The 22,760-nt window shown below is 56.5% G+C and overlaps 1 protein-coding gene across 5 annotated transcripts in view; it reads left to right on the top strand.

The window, feature by feature from the left end:
* Positions 1 to 22,313, top strand: part of IQSEC1 (IQ motif and Sec7 domain ArfGEF 1) — a gene marked incomplete at both ends in the record, with an annotated part of 285,659 nt that extends 263,346 nt beyond the window's left edge. For 3 of the 5 annotated variants that reach the window (XM_084248434.1, XM_084248435.1, XM_084248436.1), the window contains 10 exons: positions 1,212 to 1,334; positions 2,631 to 2,797; positions 6,831 to 6,970; positions 8,012 to 8,041; positions 9,380 to 9,505; positions 10,540 to 10,639; positions 12,468 to 12,629; positions 13,198 to 13,374; positions 18,900 to 18,949; positions 20,157 to 21,042. In XM_084248434.1, coding sequence (XP_084104560.1) covers positions 1,212 to 1,334; positions 2,631 to 2,797; positions 6,831 to 6,970; positions 8,012 to 8,041; positions 9,380 to 9,505; positions 10,540 to 10,639; positions 12,468 to 12,629; positions 13,198 to 13,374; positions 18,900 to 18,949; positions 20,157 to 20,714 — 1,633 coding nt within the window. Of the gene's footprint in view, positions 1 to 1,211; positions 1,335 to 2,630; positions 2,798 to 6,830; positions 6,971 to 8,011; positions 8,042 to 9,379; positions 9,506 to 10,539; positions 10,640 to 12,467; positions 12,630 to 13,197; positions 13,375 to 18,899; positions 18,950 to 20,156; positions 21,043 to 22,268 lie in introns of those variants that run through there. The other 2 variants (XM_084248437.1, XM_084248438.1) reach the window with 1 other exon arrangement.
* Positions 22,314 to 22,760: the final 447 nt, after the last annotated feature.

Below are 22,760 nucleotides of genomic sequence, written 5' to 3'. Positions count from 1 at the left end.
CACCCTCCTGGCCTGCATTCTCCTGCCCAGTGTCTGTTCCAGCCTGGTCTGGAAAATCCTGCTGCATTGCCAGTGTGTCCATGCCCCTCTCCCCTCTTTGAGGCTAGAAATGGTTCGGGGGGAAACAGATTAACTCCTTACTGAGTGGGGCCCCAGCCAGCTAGGGCTGCAGACATTCCCGCACACCCTCCCTAAGCAGCTTCTGGTCCGCAGGAAATCCGAGCATTGTTCTCCTTACATCAGAAAATAGCAGTGACCTCAGGAAGTATCGAGCCCCTTCCCCCCGCCACCAGCCCCTGTCCTTCCACTCCAGCATGCTTACCCTGATGCTGGTCAGCAAATCGTCCCTGTCCTGTCCCCTCCCCACAAAAACTGCTACCCCAGGAGATGGCAAGCTCTGCGAGGAGGTTGGGGGCCTCACAGTTATGCCTGGACCCATTGCCCCAGCAGAGGGAGGACTCAGGGAATGGGCTGAGGCCCCAAGTCGGAGGCCTCTGCAGTCATACCAAAGTGGTCATGGCTTCATTACAAAGGGATCGGCCAGATACCTGCCACCTGGGTCCCTGGTGTAGCCCCCACATTCCCCCTTCAGGTCACAAGCAGGGACCAGCAGGCTGAGCTGAGGGTTGGCTGTGATTAGGATGGAACTAGCCCAGCTCTGTCCTCTGCTTGTTGGATGGGCAGGCAAGGGCAGAACAGATGCCCTTCTCAAAACACCCCAAAAAGCCCAGCCACCTCTCCCCCCACCCCAACTCTCGAGGGTGCTTGGAGCACAGTCCCCGGGTGCCCTGGGGCCTCACCTCACCCCTCGCAGGTGGCCCATGCACCTTTCCTCCCTCACTGACGCAGGAAGACCACAACCTCCCACTTACCGCATGCCCCATGCCAGTTCATCTCTACACCCAGGCTCTTATGAAGAGTAGCTGTAAGCCCTGGCCCCCTTTTAGAAAAGTACATGCAGAAACATAAGCACGAACCTTTCCCTGCAGCTCCGGGGGACCATGGGCTCCCCATCAGCATCACTGGGCTGTAGTCTGAAATGTTTGCTGCCTGGAGGAGGGCAAGAGGCAATCTGTGCCCAGGGCCTCTGGGTGGCCACCAGCCCTTCCCTGCACTAACTCCATTTGTGCCCCCACCCTGCTCCGTGTGCTCACCTAGCAGGGAGGCTGCAGAGTCGGGTTGCTGACGCGGGCCTTTTGTCCCTGTTTCAGCTGCGTGGTGGACGAGATGGACTTCTCCGCCATGGAGCTGGATGAAGCGCTCAGAAAGTTCCAGGCGCACATCCGGGTCCAGGGGGAGGCCCAGAAGGTGGAGCGGCTCATCGAGGCCTTCAGGTCAGGTCTGGGCCACAGCACATTCAGGTGGCTGATCTCACGGGGGGGGGGGGGGGGGGAGGAGGCAGCAGCCCCTCCTGGGTGCAGGCACCGTGCTGGTTAGTGTAAGAGCCAGGGTTTCAAACAGGCTTTGTCTTCCTCCAAGTCTTGCTGGCCGTCATCCATCGTTCATTCATTTATGGGCCCATGTGTGTCATCCATCTGCTCATTCACTGGGGCCACGGGGCCAGATGCCTGGTTCTAACACCCCCCTGCACCTCTTATCTGCTGTGTGACCTGGTGCTGGTTACTTAACCTCTGTGCTCACTTCCTTGCCTGGAGAGTTGGGCTAACAAGAGCACCTATCCTGGAGAGGGCAGAAAGATTAACCACCTAAGCCCTATGCCTGGCATGACAGTGGGTGGCTGTTACTGTGCCATCTTTCTTCCCGAAACCAAGTCCCACTGGCTGTGCATCAGCCTTTGTGCTCCTTGCTGGATGTGGAGATACCCAGTTGGCTGGGCACAGCACTGGTGGTGGGGCCAAAGAGGAGCAAGGGCATAGGAGAAACCCCAGGCTCTGGGAGGAAAGTATTAGCCACTTCCTTCCAGGAGGGCTTCCTGGAGGAGGCAGCAACTAATGGAGAAGACAGAATGGGATCCCACGTCATCTATGCTCTGGTGGCTGCTGCCTCAGGTCTGATGCCCCTCCTGGCTCCCCCTGTCTATCGCTGCCTCTCTCCATTACCCCCTTCACCAGGTCACCAGTAAAGGGGGCCCCTTGGGAGTGGGGGGCAGGAGGTATAATCGAGGCAATAGGGACAGTAAGATAGGCAGGGTGCTGCCATAACAAAGATACCCCCTAGCTGTGGCTAAAACAGGACAAAAATTTATCTCTGAGCTGGTGTGGGGCCTGCCCTCCTGTCCTCTCAAGGTCCCAGGTAGCAAGTCCAGCGTCCACTGTTACATCCATGTTCCAGGCAGGGGGGAGCACAGAAGGTGCCTTTTAAGGTACAGCCTTGCAGGTGCCATATCCCATTGACCAGAACTAAGGTGGGTGGCTATGCCCAGCTCTAGGGAGGCTAGGGAATGCGGGCCTCCTGCTGAGCAGCCCTGTGCCACTCTGATACAGGGTGGGGGACATAAGGAGGGGTGAGTGGGTGGGCAGGGCCAACTCTGCTGAACAAGTGTGTCCCCATTTACCAGATGCAGAAACTGAGGCCCATAGTGCAATGTCTGTACTGGGGTGGCCACAGTGAGTGAGGGGCTGCCTGACCCACTTTCTGCCCTGACTGTCCTCCTTCTCCCTGGCCTGCAGCCAGCGGTACTGCATCTGCAACCCCGGGGTGGTGCGGCAGTTCCGGAACCCAGACACCATCTTCATCCTGGCCTTTGCCATCATCCTGCTCAACACGGACATGTACAGCCCCAATGTCAAGCCCGAGCGCAAGATGAAGCTGGAGGACTTTGTCAAGAACCTCCGAGGTGAGCTTCCTGGGCCCCGAGCTCAGCCACACAGGCATCCCTCAAACGCCCTCTGAGCCGGCGCCTGACAGGATGGGGGCAGGAGGCAGGTGTGACGGGTCACGCCGGGCTCCGGGGCCCCCAGGGAGTGTTGGCCCTAAGGAGCACTAAGAGGCATGTACCTGGGTCTTGGGGGATGTGGGGAACCTCACTTGTGGGGGGAGGTGCTGTTTTCAGTTTGTTCTGAAAGGACACGCAGGGTTCTGGCAGGCCGAGTGGGGGAGTTGCTCACAGTCCTGCAGAGGCCTGAGAAAGCAGCTCAGCACAGAGTGGGCGGCCGGGCCAGACCTGGGAGGCCCAGAGGGAACAGGATGGAACCCAGAGTTTCCAAGTAGGAGAGCTGGGCAGAGGGACTGGTACTGCCCTGGCCCCCATCACTGCTAGGCCCCCTCCACACTCAGTGTTCCTTGCAAATTGACTTGCCTTGTTTTCGTGGTTTAACTTCAACGTAGAACCTCACATTACTGTTAATGGAATACGGAGCAGTGTGTGCCCCCACAGGCATTATAGACATGGAAGCGGTGAAAAGAAAGCACTGGATCCCAGCAAGCCGGGCCCTGGGCCGAGGCAGCCCTCTCTTGCTGGGGCTCAGCCTGTGGCTCATCCCTGCTGTCCTCCCATGTTAGCCAACAGTGCAGCCCTGTGTGTCTAGGGTCCCTGGAGGAGGAAGACAGGCTGCATTCCTCTCCTCAGGAAACGCCAGCAGTAGCGGCCAAGGGCCCTATAGAAACGGTATCATCTTTTTCTGAAAGTGTGTGAATCAAGTTCAACTTTGTGATCTTGCTAAGCTATTTTCTATTCTCTTTATTTCTATGAGACTGCCATCCTGTTGTCTCCTCTTCTGGGGCAGGGTAACATGCTAGGTCCTCCCTGTGTGAACCTGCCTGGTACACCCCCTGGCAGCGGAACCCATAATCACAGGACAGCTAATGGAACCCCGAGAGAGCAGAGGCAGGACCACCCCCCACACCCCGCACTGAGCTTGGCTTCCCAGGCCCCAGGAGCACAATTGAAGACCGTAGGAAGACCATGGTGGGCTGGGGCGGGGTTCACTGCGTGCCTCTCTGCCAGGTCTGGGGATCTTGCAGGCCCCGAGGAAGGTCAAGTCTTAGCTTTAGTTCCTAGGAATCTAAGGCGCCTCAGAACCTCATTAATGGTAAATCCCATCCCCAGGAGAGCGAATGAAGGCTATGGGTAGACATTTGATCAGAACTCCAGGGGCCCACCTGCTCACCATCACCCCCAGGCCTCTCAGGTACCGAGGCTCTCTCCTCTTGGAACAGACCCCGATTCTGAGGTGACCCCAAATGCGGCCAGCACTCCGTCAGTGCACTAAAAGGTGGCTGTGCACTGCATGGTATTGGCAACCCCAGGGTGGGTTGCCGAGCTCCTTGATTTGATGCTATGTTGTTTTTTTTTTTATGCTTTTAGAACTCATTCACATAATCTGGGGCTCCCCTTTATGGGAAAGAAGAGGAGGAGCCAGAAGTGACTGACTCAGGAGAGAAGGCTCAGGGAAGGACAGGGCTTTGGAAGTTTGCACCCACCTGGCTGTCCCTGCAGTCTGGGGGGCGGAGTGGCAATATCCTCCTACTTCCCAGTCCCAGGGGAGCAAGCGGCTGGCTCTGCCTCCCAAGCCTGGAGCTGTTCCCACCAAGTCGCCTCTTTCCAAGCCAAGAACTCAGTGGTATTCTGTCCCATCGTCTTTGTGCTTCAGAAGGGGTAACCAAGGCTCGGAGTGAGAAGGCAGCTTGCCCAAGGTCACACAGCTAGTGAATGTCAGCGGTCAGCAAGACCCTCGTCTCCCAAAGCCAGGCTGTTTCTCTGTGCTGAACACACATCCAGCTTCTTATTTTTAGATGAAACCCACCCCCTGCACATGCACCCCGGCTGCACGTACTCTGAAATCACTCATTCCAGTTTGCCCCATGGGTCCAGCAGCAGGAGCGGCTCCGGGTGTGAGGTGAGGAGGACAGAATAGCTCACCAGCGTGAAAGGCAGACAAGCAGAGCACCTTTTACTGATACTTGTTTCACATTTTTTAAAATTTTTTTCTTGTGTGGGTATTATATTCACACAGTTAAAAAGCCACAGAGAAGTAGTGTGACCAAACCATTACACTCCTTGTTATCTACCCAAATGGCCTGAAACTTTACATCCACACAAAACCTGCACACAGATATTTATAGCTTGATTCATCATTCCCAAAACCTGGAAGCAACCAGGATGTCCTTGGTGGCTGAATGGCTCCACAGACTGAGGTATAGCCAGACGATGGGATATTAGTCAACTCTGAAAAGAAATGAGCTATGAAGCCGTGAAAAGACGTGGAGGGACCTTAAATGCCTGTCACTAAGTGCAGAAGCCAGTCTGAGAATTAGACATACACTGTTGATTCCAATTACATTCTGGAAAAGAAAAAATTGCAGAGACAAAAAAACCCCAAAAAACAAATAACAACCAAACAATGATCAGCAGTCATCAGGGGTAAGACCAAAGGAAGGGGTGAATAGGGGGATCCCCCTGAGATGTTAGGGGGTGAGGGGGGCAACACCCTATGTGATGCTGTGGTGCATGGCTGTCATTATACTCTGTCCAAACCCCACGAGTGTATGGCAGTGAGAGCCACTCCTGGTGCAACTGAGGCCTGGGTGATGAGACACGTCAGCCTAGGTGCAGTGCCCTCCATTGGGGGTCCCTTTGAGAAGGCAGATGGGAAATGTCTGTGTTTTCCCCTCAGTTTTGCTATGAACACAAACTGTACCCTGAGAATTGAAGTTTTGCTTTGGTCTAAAAACCAGAAAGTTGAGCAGGTCCATGGCAGAGCCCTCTCTCGGCAGGTCACCAGTGTTCAGTCCCTGGTTCAGTCCGGTCTGCTCCAGTGGGCACAAACACGCATGCTCCGTTGTACCCTCTTCTGTTTCACACCCTGTTTTCTTCTTTGAGTAAATATGAGGGTGGTGGCCGCGTGGGTTTGCTGCGGCTTCCTCTTGTCCCCGGCGGCTGTGCGATGCCTGGCTAGCCCATTCCCTGGCCACAAGTAGATGAGTCGTTCCAGTTCTCTGCTATTTGGAAATAATATTGCACCGAATGACCTGGCTTGTGTAGTTTCCCCACGGGATCAGTTTCCCAAAGGCGATCGATGCCCCAGAGGGCATCTCCAGGACAGGCAGTGCCAGTTGCCCACAGCAGGGTTGACTACCATCCCACTGGAGGGCAGTGGGCCGCCTTTTCCCCACTGTTCTCTGACAGAGTACGTCACCAGGTCACTGGACTCCTGCCAGCCTGCAGGAGAAGGATGGATGTGGGCTTGCGGTTGTGTCCTGAGCAGGGTTGGGTCTCGGGCTGGGTAGTATAGTGAGAGGGGTGTGTGCTTATTGCCAGAGTCACCAGTTCCAGCCCCAGGCCTGCTCTGCCCACGTGACCCACCTTGGGTGCTGGGTGCCTGGAGCTGCGCCATGCTCCTCACGAGACCGTGTTGCTGCCACGCTCTTGGTGGCCCACTTCACAGAGGAGGACCCCTAGCTCAGAGGAACTGAGTCCCTTGACTAGAAAGGGGCAAAGCAAAAACTTGGACACAGACTCGTCAGAGCCTGAACTCACAACCCCAGTTGCGTGGCCTTCTTCCTGGACCCAAAGCTTGGCTCTCCCATTTGTAAAATGGGGACAGCTGTGTCCTCCCCTGGGGCCGTGATCTGCGAGGATGGAATGTTATAAAGCCCTCTGAGCACAAGTGGTGCCGCCCGTCCCAGTGACAGTCCTGGGGTCATGTGGCTCAGGTCCTGGTGTGTACAGGGTCTGGGCAGTTATAGTTGACTGGCGGTGCTCAGTAGCCCTGGAGGGAAGGCCTGCAGGTCTCCTGGAACTGATGAGAGGGACCATCACTCTGATCTGGTGTAGACACCAATGAGTCGGGGCAGGGAGGGGATGCTACATGGAACCACAGCTGCCAGGCCCCGGCCCAACCCGACGCCCAGCCTTGTCCCCCGCCCAGGTGTGGATGATGGCGAGGACATCCCCCGGGAGATGCTGATTGGAATCTACGAGCGAATCCGCAAGCGGGAGCTGAAGACCAATGAGGACCACGTATCCCAAGTGCAGAAGGTGGAAAAGCTCATCGTGGGGAAGAAGCCGGTATGAAGGGGCCCTCCTCTGCAGGGGAGGCTGGAGGGAGTCACGTGCAGCCACCACCCCTTGCCCTGCCAATGGCCCCAGTGGCTGAGGCTTCTGCTAGTGGCCCTGAGGCCATTTGGTACCGTGGACTCTAGGGTGAATTATTTCAGGATTTTGGGTTTCTTTTTTTTTTTTTTTTTAAGATTTATTTATTTATTTATACAAGCACTGGGTACAGTCAGAAGTGCAGGAGGGTGAGAGAATTCACCAGAGCCAGAATGGGGAACAGAACAGGCAGACTGACGAAATACACTGCTGAGGGGAGCAGCAGGCGAGACAGGAGAGGTCTGTTGCACCGTGTGGGACCCTTGCCGGTGGTGGCCAGGGATCAAACCGGCACTGCAGAAGCTGTGGGCAGCTTCGCAGCCTAGCACTCAACTGCTGTGCCACCAGGGGAGGCCCTTGAGTTTCTTTTTTAAAGTGACTCCAATTTGCAGCAACATGGATGGCGCTGGAAGGGATCATGCTCAGCGAAATAAGCCAAAAAGAAAAAGAAAAGTACCAGATGGTCTCACTCATAGCAGGAATCTAGAAAACTTAAATAAGGGACCAGGAAAATGAATAACTATAAGAAAGTGAAAATCAAAATCAACAAAAAACTATGAACCAGAGACACTTTTTGGGGGGTGGGGGCTGGGAGGGGAGGGATTGGGGTCAGAATGGGGCATATGCAGTTGTATGGGGGAATATAAAAATAAAATTTATTATTTAAAAAAAATTAAAAAAAAAATAAAGTGACTCCTAATGTTGGGGAATAACCACCATTTGCTCTGGGTTATGTTTGCAGAGAACCTGTGGCTCTTGATAAACCAGCAGCCAGTGCAGTGGTTCCTGGGTGACCGGGGAGTCCTCTCAAGTCCCCTTGGAATCCAGCCCAGCTGCATTGCCCTGGGTGGGAGGGGCACTGCCCCTCTGCCACAGTGTCACCGTTAGCCCTCAAGCCCAGGTGCACCTTTTGGAACATTAATGTCTTCTTTTGCTTGTTTCCTGTTCCCCATGCAGATTGGATCCCTGCATCACGGGCTTGGCTGTGTGAGTATCCCTCCCTTTGCTTCACATTCCGAGTGGTGTCCTGCCCGGGTTGGTGACTGCACCTCCCTCACCGTCTCCACCACCACCACCCAAGCACATTTGCAAGCCTTGGAATACAAATGTGCATGCACAAACACGCTAGCCTGGCGGGCACAGTGTATACACCCCATCCCTGGGGAGTCCAACTGCAGGCCTCTCAGTCAGCCCCCGCCTCCAGCTTTCCTGGATGCTCCTGCATGACCTGCCCTCACCCGCCTCCCCAACCTCATGTCGCACCACCCTCCCACCTTGGCACTGTGATTTTATTATTTTCTTTATTTTTATTTTTTAAAGATTTATTTATTTATGCATACAAGAACTGGGGTGCAGGACAGAGGTGCAGGGGGTGAGAGGATTCACCAGAGACAGAGTGGGGAGCAGAACAGGCAAACTGACTGAAAAACACTGCTGAGGGGAGCAGCGGGCGAGGCAAGAGAAGTCTGCTGCACTGTGTGGGTAGCTCCCTGGCTGGGATCGAACTCATGCTGCCGTGGCTGTGGATAGCTTCATAGTGCTGAGACTTAACCCTTTGCACCACCAGGGAGACTCTGACTTTAAGCAGCTCTCCCCTCTCAGCACGCCAAGCCATCCACGCCTTTCCCTCCCTGCCTGCAGTGGCACTTAACCCAGACATGTCCCGGCTCTTCACTGACTCCCCTGCCTTGTGAGTGAGTCTGGGTACTCCCAGAGCCACGACTGGTTCTCCCTGCTGGTCCTCCAGCCTCTGGGCTTTGTGCCATGAGGGCTGTTGGCAGGACTGGGGCTTGTGTGACTGCACAGCAGGCCTCTACAAGGCAGGTGTGCAGAGTGGAGGCCAGAGCATGACGCTGCTAGCTCAGGACTTAGACAGGGGCTTGCAGGCATCCGAACTGCTGAAATTCTTGAGAGGGCGGGAAAACTGGGGCCAGCATCAGCTCCTGACTCCACAGCTCCCAGTTGTGTCTACAGCAAGTTTGTCAGCCTTCTGTTCCAGTTTCCCCACCTCGTAGAGACTCTGGGAAAATGTTTGTTGCAAGGACTGAGAAGCATGTGTATCTGGCACACATTTTGTGGGAACACAGAACCTGTCCTCCTCTGCCCGGGGTGCCTCTGTAAGCAAGGAGCTCCCTGCCTGAGTGGGAAGTACATCTCACCAGAATTAGGGGTCCTTCCAGAGGCTCCTGGGGAGACAGCAAGGAAATTTGCACTGCAAACACCTGATCTGCACGGTTTTCCAGAGAAGGGGCCAGCACGCAGGCCGATCTCTGGGCATCTGGGCTGAAGGAGGGGCAGTAGCTGACAGCTCTTCCTCCCGCACAGGTGCTCTCGCTGCCTCACCGGCGGCTGGTCTGTTACTGCCGGCTCTTCGAGGTTCCAGACCCAAATAAGCCCCAGAAACTCGGACTGCACCAGCGAGAGATCTTCCTGTTTAATGACCTCCTGGTGGTACGTGGTTCCCGGGTGTGCTGACTGGGGGCCTGGTGCAGGGCGGCCTGGAGCTGCAGCCCTGTTCCTTCTGCTGTGTGTTGGGTAAAGGTGATGGACGGGATTGGGAGATAGCCCTGGCTCTTTGGTTATGATACCAGAGAGCAGCTTGGGGCTTCAACTCCCACAGTTCCTAGAGGCTCAAACTGTATCTTCCAGGTTTCCTTTTCACTTACCATGTCTCTCAGCTGTGCAGGCTCCCTTCTCAGGCAGCCGGTGTCCACGAAGGCAAAGTTGGCCTTGGCAACGCCAGGTTAATCCTGTCCCCACTCTTGCCTGTGCCTGAGCCTCTTAGGGCATGAGGGGTAGGGATGGTGCTAAACCGAGGTCATAGCCAACCTCCAGAACTAATCAACTAAAACTGGCAAAGAGGGGTCCCCCAAAGGGAAATTGAGGAGCTCTTGCCTGAAAATAGGTAGAACAGATGCGAGCTCATGATGTCTGGCAGAGGACAGGGCACCTGTCCTTTGATGTCCTGTCCGCCCTCCATGCCATGGGCTTTCTTGCTGGAGGCCCCTTCCCTGCCTGGACCATGCCCTGGTCTCTGTACGTAAGGCGGCAATGGGAACGGCTGTCTCTCTGAGTGAGCCTGGAATCCAGATGTGCGGGCAGAAGTCCTTTAAAAGCCTCTGACCTTGAGCAGGTCACTTCAGATCTGAGTCTCACTTTCCTCCCCTGTAAAGTTAATCTCTCAGAGTTACAGTGGTCAGATGGGTTCCTGGACATAGGAGACTTACTCCCAGCCTTTTGGGGGCCTGAGCCCTGTGATGTGCCTGTCACTTCTCTGCCGCATTGAAGGACATTGTTGCCTGCCAGGATGGCATCGTAGGTCAGCTAGGAAGGACATGATGTCCTTCATGATGACCTCCAGACCTCTGGGCTGCAGACCGGGTTCCCCGCAGGAGAGCACCTTAGACCCGCTCAGAACCCTGAGCTCTCAGAACTGCTTCGGGGCCATGCACAACACGACTCGGCCTGTCTCTGGCATCCCCCAGGTCACCAAGATCTTCCAGAAGAAGAAGAACTCGGTGACGTACAGTTTCCGACAGTCCTTCTCCCTGTACGGCATGCAGGTCCTGCTCTTCGAGAACCAGTGTAAGTTTGTCCTCGGGGCCTGCCTTTGGCCTCTCTGGACTGCACCCCTTTGTCCTAAAATGGGATGATGGCAGGGCCTACATCATAGAATTAGATGAGTCCTTACACAGAAAGTACTGGAAGAGCTCCTGGCACAGGGGAGGTGCTGGGTCAGGAAGGATTTTTAGATGCTATTGCCAGGCCTCTTTTGGGGGTGAGTGGGGCTCAGGGACATGGAGGTGTTGGAGAGAAGCTGACTCCTCCTTGCTCATCTCACTTACCACACCCATCTCTTTTCCTTTGTCCCCTCCCTGTTGGAGGCCTCTGAGATGGGGTACAGGGTGGGGGTACCACTGCCCTGTACTCTCTGGAGTAGGCCAAGGGGAGGCTGCAGAATGGAGTGTCACAGGGCCCCAGCACGGTGTTCATGCCTCCTCTCTGGCAGGTCGCTGTCTGCTCATGATCAGCCTCAAATCTGCGGTGGGAAAGTGCCAGGGATATGTGGCCTGGCCAGCCACACACACAGGGCCCGAGGGCTGGACTGGGGGCTCTTTACCCCTTCTCTGTCCTAACTGGCACTGGCACCTCCCTTGCCCCTCTTTTCTCCATGCCAGCAAGGATGACCCCAGCCATCTCCCCACCTCTGGCACCCCTTGCCAGAGGCCTGCCTTGCCTTCGTTCTGCCAGGAGGCCCCAGGGAAGTAGGTGTCCCCTGCACAGGCCCCATCAGCGGGTCCCCTATGGGAGGGGTGGCGGGCGGCTGGCTCTCCCAGCAGTGCACCAGGACTGCATCCGCCATGGGTTCCAGGGCTCAGCCCTCAGGCTGGGACACCAGGTGCTGACAGGAGTCCCTGACGTTCTCACCGCGCTTGCCTTCATCAGGGCTCTCATCCTGGGTGCCTGTTGGTTAGGCCCATCTCGCTTACGTTATGTCTGGTTTGCACAGTTTCTTTTTCTTTTTTAATTTTTTTAAAGATTTATTTATTTATGCATATAAGAGCTGGGGTACAGGCCAGAGATGCGGTGGGTGAGAGGATTCACCAGAAAGAGTGGGGAACAAAACAGGCAGATTGACCAAAGTACACTGCTGAGGGGAGCAGCGGGTGAGTCAGGAGAGGTCTGCTACGCCTGGTTTGCACATTTTCAAACATTTATTGAACTGATACTTAAATCTTTATATTAAAATTTAGATAATTTTGGCTTCTCCTGAAAAACAAGATTTGATATCACCAATTTCCTCTTGACAATTGCTAGCTGCACACCCTCCCCAACGCTCCCCTCCCCCATGCTCTGCGCTGCTCCCCCTCATCAGTTGCTAAGTCTCACCTCTTCCCACATTTTGGAAGCTCACTCCAGTCTCCAGATGTTTGAGTTCCCAACCCTGACCTCATCTGAGTAAAGGTGCTAGAGCTCAGTGGGTAACTTCCACTGAGGAGGTCTGTGCTGTTAGGACACCAAGCCCCAAGAACTTGGAGGTGGCTCCAGGCAGGTCTGAGCACAAAGACACTGTACTCAGCATAGAGTGCATTGGGTTCTGGGTGCTCACAGTGTACTCCAAGAGAGCTGAGGGTCTGCAGGACATTCATGAGAGAACAGAGCTGGGTCTGGTCTCAGAACTGACCAGGTGACTGGATGTTGCCCTGGCCAGCATTGGAGCAGCCTGGACCCAGGTCAGAGGGAGACACAGTCTAGCAGTCCTGATGTCTAGGGGGAAGGCCTCTCCTCCGCGCCAGACACATCTGCAGAGAGACTGGCCTCAGCGTGCCTCATGCCCACCTGAGCTCAGAGAGATTGGTATTTTCCTGACCAGGAGAGAGGTGACCCACAGGCCTCCCCTCTTCCTTTGCAGACTACCCCAACGGCATCCGGCTCACGTCAGCCATCCCTGGAGCTGACATCAAAGTGTTAATAAACTTCAATGCCCCCAACCCTCAAGATCGGAAGAAGTTCACGGATGACCTGCGGGAGTCCATCGCGGAGGTGCAGGAGATGGAGAAGCACAGGATAGAGTGTAAGTCACATCTGGGGCAGTGACTCCTGCAGGGACAATGTCCTGGCAGGGACAAAGTTTCCAAGCCACAGAAAGCACCACGGAGAGAGGAGGGGAAGGCAGAGGCCTAGAGAGCTTCAGTGCCCCAGACCCAGCCTGCCCTTGAGGCCACATAGTACTTTCTGGAGCCGAGCCCTTTACACTTCAACATGGTTGTTTATTGACCTTCCACATCAGAGGCGAGTGGTGATGGGGTCACGCCCAAGGCCAGCCCCTGGGTTCTTTAGAGCCGACTCTAATCCCAGCCCCTCGTGGCTCCAAACCACACTCCCTGGAGGTGCAGGAATATGCAAGTGCCCTGGCCCCTCTGATGTCTCTTTGGGTTCCTTTCAGCTCCCTTTTGTTGCCATCTCACCTTGTCTTTCTCAAGGCAACCCTTGCCCTTATTTCTCCCCACTCCAGAAAGATGGCAGCTTGGTACAGTGCCAACCCCAAACCAGAGGGCCCCCATGCTCTGCGTTGCCCTCCTAGAGGGTCCCGGCCCCTTGGGGATGCACTCTTTTCACGGGCCCTCGCCTCTCTCTTTCAGCGGAACTGGAGAAGCAGAAAGGTGTCGTGCGGCCCAGCACATCCCAGTGCTCCAGCCTCAGGAAGGACCCAGGCAACGGGACCCTGAGCCGGGCCTGCCTGGACGATAGCTATGCCAGCAGCGAGGGCCTCAAGCGCAGCGCCCTCAGCAGCTCCCTGCGGGACCTCTCTGAAGCGGGTAAGGGCCAGGCCTAGGACCACCTTCCTAGCCCGATGCATGCAGGACTCAGACCAGGCACGGAGGCGGTCGGGGCATGCGGTGCGCGCGGGGATGTGACCGTGGTGGTGACTGGTGGCAGCCCAGCTCCGATGCTCTGGTGGGTTTCCATGAGCGACCCCAAACCACAGCAGCATTTGATCAGATAGAGGGTACCCCCAAAAGGCAAGCGAAAACAGCACCATATTGTCCAAGGCAGAACAGCTAGAGGTTACCCCTTTTCTGTCTTTCTGCTTCTAGGGGTTTTGTTGATTCTCTTATTTTCTGGAAATTGCTCTTGTGCAGAGCCAGCCAGGCCCCGCTGACAGATGTGCCCGTGTGCTCTGCTGCCGCGTCCCTGTGTTTTATGCTGATGAATGAAATTGAGTGAAGCCCTTTAAACTGTCTGGGGACCCCTCTTCTGCTGTCCCTGGTCTCGCTTTCCCCCAGAGGGTCTCCTTTCCTGGGAAAGCTGTGCAGCTCTGTTCAGCCCAGAGGCAGCAGCCACCTCAGCCACGGCTGGCCCTGGGCTGCCCAGGGGTAAAGCTGGCCAAACTGTGATTTTTGTTGTTTGTTTCTGTGTGTGTTTGATTTGCTGCCAGCCTCTTAACCCCCAAGCAAGCAGCACCCCTTAAGCCTCCTAGATTTCCCCAAGGGAGAGGGTGGGGGTATACTGTGAGCCTCAGGAAGTAGGGAACTTCTGCCCATAGCCCCTGCCCAGCCCAGCCCTCCTTGTTGGGCAGGTGAAGGAGGGTGTGGGCACAGACCCAGGGTGCCTGCGAGTGCTGTTCCAGCCTGCTTTGCCTGCTGGCATGTTCAGAGGAGCTACGGAGTGAGGGCAGGCACCTTGGCAGCCCGTAGCCCCTTGGAGTTATGCCTAGCTGGTACGCTTCTCCTGGCAGGAGGCACAGGGGCAGCAGTGGAGCAGAGGCTGTGAGGGGCAGTCGCACAGCCGGCATGTGACCTTAGGCTCCACCTGCCCTGAATCCCCACGTGTCCCAGCCCCAGGACCCTGAGTAGCCCCCCTGGTTTGGTGGGGAAGACCCTGTCAGGTCTAGATCAGCACCTCCCCTCCTTGGCACCCTGCCCCAGGCCTTACCATGTGGCCAGCTGCGGGCGGAGGTCCTAAGAGAGCCTCCTCATGACCATCCCACACCTGCCCTGACAGCAGCTCCGCCTCATGATGGCTTACTTACTCATCTCCCAGAAATTTTTTTTCTTTTCCCTTTTCTTTTTTTTTTTTTTTTTTGAGTTGGACTTTTTTCCTTCGGTTTTGTTCATCATTATTTTTTCCATAGTGAAAATCAGAAATCCATTGCCAGCATGAGGATTAACCCAGGGTTTCTCAACTCCGGCACTATGGACATGCCGTGCTGAATGATTCCTTGCTGAGAGACGTCCTGTGCATTGTGGGGTGTTCAGCAGCATCCTTGCCCTGTGCCCCCTCGATGCCATTAACATCTCCCCCAGTCACGACGCTCAGTAACGTCTCCAAAAACTTTGAGGTGGCCTCTAGGAGACAAGATCGCCCCTGGTTGCAAACTCACACCTGGTTGAGAACCACTGGTTTTCCCGTGGCTTATTAACTCAGCTAAATATAACTGGGCAGCCCTGCAGGCTGGGGCCCCAAGGCCTCTGTTTGAGTTTGTGCAGTGAAGCAGGCCCTGCCCTCTCTGTTATCTGATGAAGCCCCTGGAGCTTCATAGGGTCCTGTCCAGCCCCCCTTCCAGCAGAACAAAGGTTCTCAACGTGGCCTGGCCAGCCACCCCCACTCCAAGTCCCAGTGATCAGGCCTTAACTGTTCACCCTCTGCCAGGGCTGAGGGGCCAAGCAACGCCCCAGGCCCATAACCATGTGAGAGTTAGGTTCCAAGGCCTGGCTGCTTTCCACTGACTGTTGCTGTTGCCATTGTCATTCGAGAATTCTGGGCTGAGCAGGACTCTAGGGATGGAGACCTCTCAGGTCCTATACCATAATTAAAAGACATCCCAGGAAAGGAAATTTGGAGGGCAAGATGAGGTGGGTGTTTGAGCCTTGGCAGCCAGGAACGGGCTACCCAAGACCTCCAAGACAGGCCAATGTTGACAGCCTTTCCAGAGGTGCTGGACTTGCAGCTGGAGACATGGAATCCTGTGCCAGGTCAGGAGTGAAGCTGTCCAGAGACTCCCTCTTGCCCAACCCTGTGCCCTCACCAAGGTGAATTTGTTGAGAAGAGACTAGGCCTCTGGGCCCTCTCCCCTCAGGAAAGCAAACACAGCAGTTGTCATAGCTGCGTCCCGAGCAGCTGCCTGGACCTGTGCGCCTTCAGGGATACAGCCTCAGCCTGGCATGAACCATGGGGACCTGACAGGCCGTCAAGGTTTGATAGCTTAGGAGGAAGCCCAGCAGCAAATGCCTCTGGGAGCATCTGAACATTCCAAGAGGTGGAGGAAGGGAAGGAAGAGGCCTGGGTGCCTACCCCAACTCCCCACTGAGCCTCAAGTCCTTGCCGGCTATCTCCATTGGTCTTCAGCCAAGGGTCCCATGCACATTTCAGTGACCCCGGAGCCCTCCCAGCCTGAAATCAAGCAGGACTACAGACACAGGGGTGACTGGGCCTTAGCTCCTGCCCCAAATCAGTCAAGTTATGGTAGACCCTGTTCGCCCACAGTCCTCCTGCCCCTCCCAGTCAAGCTGCCTGATGCCAGTCCCCATGAGAAGACATCTCCTGGGAGCCACCGGATCTGTCTGCAGACCCAGAGTAGAGCTGAGGCCCAGGAGTAGAGCTGAGATCTGCTGTGTCCTGGACCAGGGCTGTCCTGTTGGAGAGAGTGGCGTCTCCTGGCAGCTGATGTCTAAAGCCACACCAGTTGCCCCATGACAAGCGCTCTGCACGTGAACTAGCCCTGGACTGGCTTGCTGGGGGCATGTCCACACTCCAGATGGCTGTGTCACTCTTCACCCCACCCCAGGCAGAGCTCAGCCAAGGGTTTCGCAGCACACTGATTTCAGAGTCACACCAGCAAGGTCCTCTGCCTGCTGTCCACTAGCTCTGGGCCCTGGCCACGCGACATCTTTGGTCTCTGTTTCCCCACCTGCACAGTGGGGGATAGTACTTCCCCCCAAGGATAGCTGTGAGAGCCAATCTTCCAGCAGGGCCTGGCACAGGTGTACCTGCCCAACCCCTAGCATTGCTGAGGATCCCAAGGTGAGCCCACACCCTGTGCTGAGGCTGAGAAGCAGGACACAGCCAAGAAGAGCCGTCGGAGCCCTTCCAGATGTGGTTCCTGATCCCAGTCGTGGCTAGCAGGGTCTGCTCTGGCTCCAGAAATGCTGCTGGCTGGGGTGGGGCTCACCTGAGTCTCTTGCAGGAGCCAGAGAATGCAAGTAAAAGGAGAGGTGGATGCATGGGCATGGCCCCTTTTGCTTCAGCACCACTGGTAAACTGCGCGTGAGCACACACCAGACTGAGTCTGCCGTGAACAGAGTGCAAGAGCTCCCCTCGGGACACTCACCCCTGCTGCTGATATGAGTAACTGAAAAGATGAATTCTGAGAAACTCAGTGCCACTCAGAGATCCAGAAGACAGTGAAGGTCTCCTAAGGCTGAGCCCACTCTGGGCAGTGGGAGGAAGTGGAGGACCGTGCACCCTCTCCCCTGGGACACCATCTGGTGGCAGCCCCAGCTCCAGGCCTGGCCCAAGTTCCCTGGGAGAAGCAGCCCAACTGGAAGGCGTCACTGGGCATGGTAGGGCCACCATCTCTCTTCTGGCCCTGGTTTTCAGTCTCTCAGGAATCCCCCAGGCCATTGAGGGTCCAGAGCTGATTAAAAAGCTCCACGGATCCCTGAGTGCTGACGTCTTGGCATGGGGTCTGTGTCCCAAGTGTTTGCTCTGGGCCCCCCAGAACAGAAGGGTGTCATGCCCATTTCCCAGCTGCAGACACTGAGCTTGAGAGGGAAAGTATTAGTGGGTCACCTCCCAGCAAAGCCTCTTGCTCGAAGGCTGGATTCCAATTCTGCTTCATATGCCTGGGCCACTGCGTTGGCCCAGAGGAGGAAGGGAAGGTCAGCCGCGCTTCCCTCAGCCAGGAGTGAGGGACAGGCCCCCATGCATCTCCCTAGTAGTTGGCACATGGGAGAAGACACTGTCCTGAGTGGACTCTGAGGCCCTCCCATGTGCTGGTCAAATGAGGCCTTCTGTAGACTCCAGGCTCCAGCTGGAACTCAGGTTTGGAGGTTGACAGCAAAGAAAGAGGACCAAACAGTCCCTGAGCCTCCCATGGTATCACCAGGATCAAGGCTCTGTCCCCGGCATACTCAGGAGCCACCAGTGACACCTGAACAACCCACCAACCCTTCCCACCATCCAGTGCTGGGCCAGGGTATGGGTCATAGGGAGGCAGACTCTTCTACCTCCTAGGAGCCTGGACCTGGCCTGGCAGTTCAGACGTGGACAGGCTGACTTGGGGCTGGGGCCTGCCCACTAGGAATCAGGCCATCACCCACCACCAGAGCCCCCATCCCCACTCCCATGGCCTGCACAGAGGGATGCCCGTCTTGCATGGTCATGGGCCTGGACTCATGGAAGCCTACTGGGAGTGCCATGCCCCGGCTCACCCCCTGTTCCCACCCATGTGCCTGGGAGAGGACCGGAAACTGGAACCCTAAACTTGGCACCAGCACTCCCACTGACCGGCCTCGAGAGTCCTGCAGAACTCCAGAGAGCAGTACCCAGAGGGACTATGAGGCCAGGCTGGCCCTTGGTACCCAGAACCAAGGGGAACCCTCAGCTTTCCTCTGACAGAGTCACCACACCTGAGTGCCTACGGGGTGCCATCCACTGGGGATTTAGAATGACGCTGGCCCAGAGCACGCATGCCCGAGGGAATGCTTGTGGCATCCGGGGAAGGGAGTGCCCACAGAGGGGACATCCTCGCGACTCCCGTCCTGGCTGGGGCACTGCACAAACCAAACACTTGGCCCAGAGGCTCTGGCACATTGAGCTGCTGCTGGATTTCAGGACACCAAGTTACGTTTCCCCCTCCCCATCCATCCTACCCCACTGAGAGAGGGGCAGCTCCACATGTATGTATGTATGTGGATGTGCATACGTATATGAAATCCACCGAGGTCAGGGTGTGCAGGGCCACGTTTTGTCTGTTTGTAGCCATGGAAGAAGCTGCCCTCACCCCGTCCCATCAGCCCTTGGGGCGCCTGCCCCCCTGTGCCCCCGCCTCAGCCCACCCAGAGGCCCCCTCCCCGCAGACTGCCGCTCCAGGAGAAGGGGTATAAAATTGGGGCTGGTCAAAATTTTTTTTTTTTACTTTTGAATAGCCCTATTGTTTCTGGAACTCATTACTGCCCTGCTGCCGGCTTCCCCACTGAGTCCCCTCCTCGGACCCCCACGCCTGGGCCTGCGGCAGGTGGGCCCGGTACCTGAGCCTGGCGGCGGCGGCGGCACAGTGCCAGGCAGGCAGCGCCCGGCCTCGTGTCCGTGTCTAACCTCTGGTATTGCATGTTCTGGGCAGGGAAGCGAGGGCGTCGCAGCAGTGCGGGATCGCTAGAGAGCAATGTGGAAGTAAGTAGGAAGCGCCTACGTCCAGCTGGCTGTCCTGTGTTGCCCCATCCTTGGTTTATACCTGTTGTCCTTTATTTTTTTGCTCTTCCTTCCTCCCCCGTTGCACAGAGGCGCGGACGTGTGTCCTGTCCCCCGCCTGCCTCAGACCCAGTGCATGCCGGCTTCCCTCGCCTAGAGTCGCCCGTGCCTCTCACTGCTTGTTTGGGCCGGAACGGTGGGGGGTGGTTCTGGATTTTGTGTTTTAGTTCCCGCTTAACCCCCCTGTCCCCGGTGGTCCCGAGCATGGTTAACATCCCCGGCTTCCCGGCACTCCCCGCCACCCCCACGCCCAGGGCCCTGGGTGGGGGGCACCGGCCAACGGGCACCCGTGCACCCTCGCCCTTGCTGTCGGGTGTTCTGCCGATCTCTTGACTTCCATGCTCCGCCATCCCCATCGCTGCCTCCTGGAGTGTCGATTGCTGTGTGTCTGCATCAGGGCACCACGGAATCGCTTAGCTAGCGCGGGGGAGGAGAAGAGCTGTGAGGAAGAACAATCAGTGTGGATTTCATGAGATTTCATTCATCCTCCGCCCATCTCTATGACTGTTCACATCTTGACCTCAGCTTGCTGATCTTTTTCCGTTTCCTTCTTTTTCCTTGTTTGGTTTGCAGTAGGTAGCCGCAGTGAAACGCCCAGGCAGGCTTCCAGCCCCGCCCCCCAGGACAAGGCTCCTGGGCCCCGTCTGACCCTCTCACCACCTGCCCAGCAGCCCTGGGACCCACACAGGCCGAGCAATGCTCTCGGACCCACTGAGGAGAGATTAGGGTGCAGTCTCAGCAGCAGCGGGGCTCCTTTCGATGCACACCAGCCCGCCCCATGCCATTCAGCACATGCCGCTCACAGACACCCCCAAACAAGCTCTGGTCCAAAAGCTTGGGCAGCTGCTGCACAAGGTGTGAGTCAGGAGAGCGCAGGAGCAAGAGGTGCTGCAGAGCCAGAGAAGGGCTCCCCTCCCCACCTGTCACCCCTCGGCCCCAGCTGCCCTGCCACTTAGCATGCTGAGGGGTGGGGCCTGAGTCAGCCTCACCTGCCCCGTCCTCTGCTACCAGCGAGTTGATCTAAGGCTTAGCAGTCAGTTGGGTGAACTTTTTACATTTTTTTTTTAATCATTCTGGCGTAAGTGCTTTAAGGTCTTTTAATTTTGATTTCTATGAATTTCCTTTTTAGGGGTCCATCATTAGCAGTCCTCACATGCGCCGGAGAGCTACATCAACACGAGAGTGTCCATCTCGCCCACACCAGACTATGCCTAACTCATCCTCCCTCCTGGGCTCCTTATTTGGGAGTAAGAGAGGGAAGCCCCCTCCCCAGGCCCACCCGCCCTCAGCCCCTCCGCAGCCGCCCCCCCACCCGCCGGGCCTGCCCCACCCGCAGCATGCCTCCGCCGGCCACCACCAGGGGCCCACAGAGGGCCCGTCGCCGGCCCAGATGCATGGGCACCACACCCAGTACTGCCACCTGCAGCAGAACCCACCCCCATACCACCACCACCACCACTACCACCCGCCCCAGCACATCCAGCACGCACACCAGTACCACCATGGCCCCCACGGGGGGCACCCTCCCTACGGGGCCCACGCCCACAGCCACGCGCCGCTGCCCTCAGCCCACGTCGGCCACTCTGGCCACCTGGGCCACGCAGCGCACCACCACGGGCAGCCCCCCGCCCCGCCGCCCCCCACCAGCAGCAAGGCCAAACCTAGTGGCATCAGCACAATTGTGTAGACAGCCTGGGCAGGGGTCCCAGGTTCCTCGGAAACGACCGCACACACAGAGGCCGGCGGGGCCGCCAGCCTCAGACCAGACCCAGGGCACCTGTTTCTATCGCTCCCCTCTGCTTCCCAAGGCCTGGATGGAGCCCCCTGGCCCCCCCGGGCCCACGATACAGGGAACAAGGCTCCCAATTTAAGTTAGTGTTGGCGCCCTGGGCTCATCCTCCCCACCCGAGGGGTGGGCCTCGGCCACCACCAGCCTTGACACGGTGCCACCGGCCGCGTAGATGTTGACCTGCCCCCGCCCCACGCAGCCCTCAGCTCTCCGCTCCCTGACTGTACACGCATATGAAAACCCAGCCTAGGAAAAGAAGAAGCGAGACACACAACACCAGAGACAAAACAAAACAAAACCCAAAACTTGCTGCATTATTGCTCTTTTATTGACAATGGGCAAAAAATTAGTAGACCTGATTATGGTTGATGAAAATACGTAAGTAAACTTTATATAATATAAATATATAAATATATAAATATATATATATACTGTATAGGTAGTATTTGTGTGTGAAAGGGAAACGTTTCTGCCCACAGAACTAGCAATATAGGCATTACAAGGAGCTCCACTTACCTGCTAGGAAGACAGTACCTTAGATGAATGTGTGAGAGAATAGACCAAAAACTTAAATGCTAGGAACATGTTCAGATACTTTCATATTTTCATAAAAAGAAGAGAAGAGTCTAGGACTGGCTGAAGTCTTTACGCTAAAGCATTACTACTGTGCCAAGTAACATAGCATCTGTTTAAAAGTCCAATATTGCTTTGTATAGATCCTTATTTTATTAACAGAATACTATCCTAAGTAATCAGTATTATAACTGCTCTCTTATTTCAGGTAAGCATATAGATACAATGCAGTTAACTCTACAGTAGCAACTCGGGACGCCAGTGGAGAACTGGTCGTCTTGGAGCACTGGTTACACAGATTCTTAGACACTTTAATGGCTGCGATAACTGTGAATCTCCATGATCATATTTCTTTTTTATGCATCTGATTTAATGCACACTCATCCCGAGCCCTCCACGAGGGCCCCGACACGCAGAGGTATCCATCTCCAACATGACAGCGACCAGCTCTCATCCTCGTCTCCCTGCACCATAATGTCCTCATCCAGTCTCCAGCCTCAGCAGGCAGGATCCCCGAGTGGGCTTCTGCCCGCGGGGCCCGCTCGTCCCCCAAGGTTGAGTCTAGCGTTTAGAAGCCCAGGCGGTGTGTGTGTTTCCCGTTTTTGTTTTCTGAGTGGTAGCTGTGATCATCGTGATTCCATGTAGCCATGTGCTAGCACAACCCGTGTCATCCCGCGGCCCCCGGCCCGGCACGAGTGCCGGCCCTCGCCAGCGACGCCCCCGCTGCCTTCTCATGGTCCGGTTAGCTGCCAGGGCATCACATGACTCAGCTGTGCTCTTGTCGCTTCCGTGTTGTGGTGACACCCTCCGCTCCCCCGGGGCCAGGCGCCGCACGCGTGGGGGTCTGCGCCTGAGTCACCCACGGGCCCTGCTTTGTAGTTTCAGCCTTTCGAGCCACTGCAGCCGCCAGTGCTCTGCTCCTAAGCCGTGGGACCCGAGGACTGCCCCCTGGCACCTGCCCAGGCCGAGGGCCCTTTCAGAAAGGGCGAAGCTAGCGCAGGACTGCGGGCCTGGGGGCGCGCTCTGCGGACAGCGTGGCGAGCGGGCCGGACGGCAGGAGGACAGAGGGGAGCCCACCCTGGCAGGCCGGCCGCGTCACCCGTTTCCCCTCCCCACCGCCCCCATGTCTTGTCATTGAGGTCACCATACCAGCAAATCTGCAAACTGAGCACTTTGTTAATCTCCACAGAGGGCAAGTCCAGCGATCTAGGGTTTAGCCTTTCAAAGCACGCGTGACTGGCGCCCGCCCGCCTCCCTCTGCCCAGCGGTGCCCTCCTCCCTCGGGCTCTGCTCGGGAAGAGGAAGAAAAAGCGCGGGCGTGGAGGTTTGGCCCGGCTGGGCTGGCAGGAGGCTCCCCGGGGCCATGGACGC

Source organism: Talpa europaea (assembly GCF_964194135.1).
Source record: "Talpa europaea genome assembly, chromosome: 11".
Lineage (NCBI taxonomy): Eukaryota > Metazoa > Chordata > Mammalia > Eulipotyphla > Talpidae > Talpa > Talpa europaea.
Note: the sequence above shows the minus strand (reverse complement) of the source record. Positions and strands in the feature narration are given on the sequence as shown.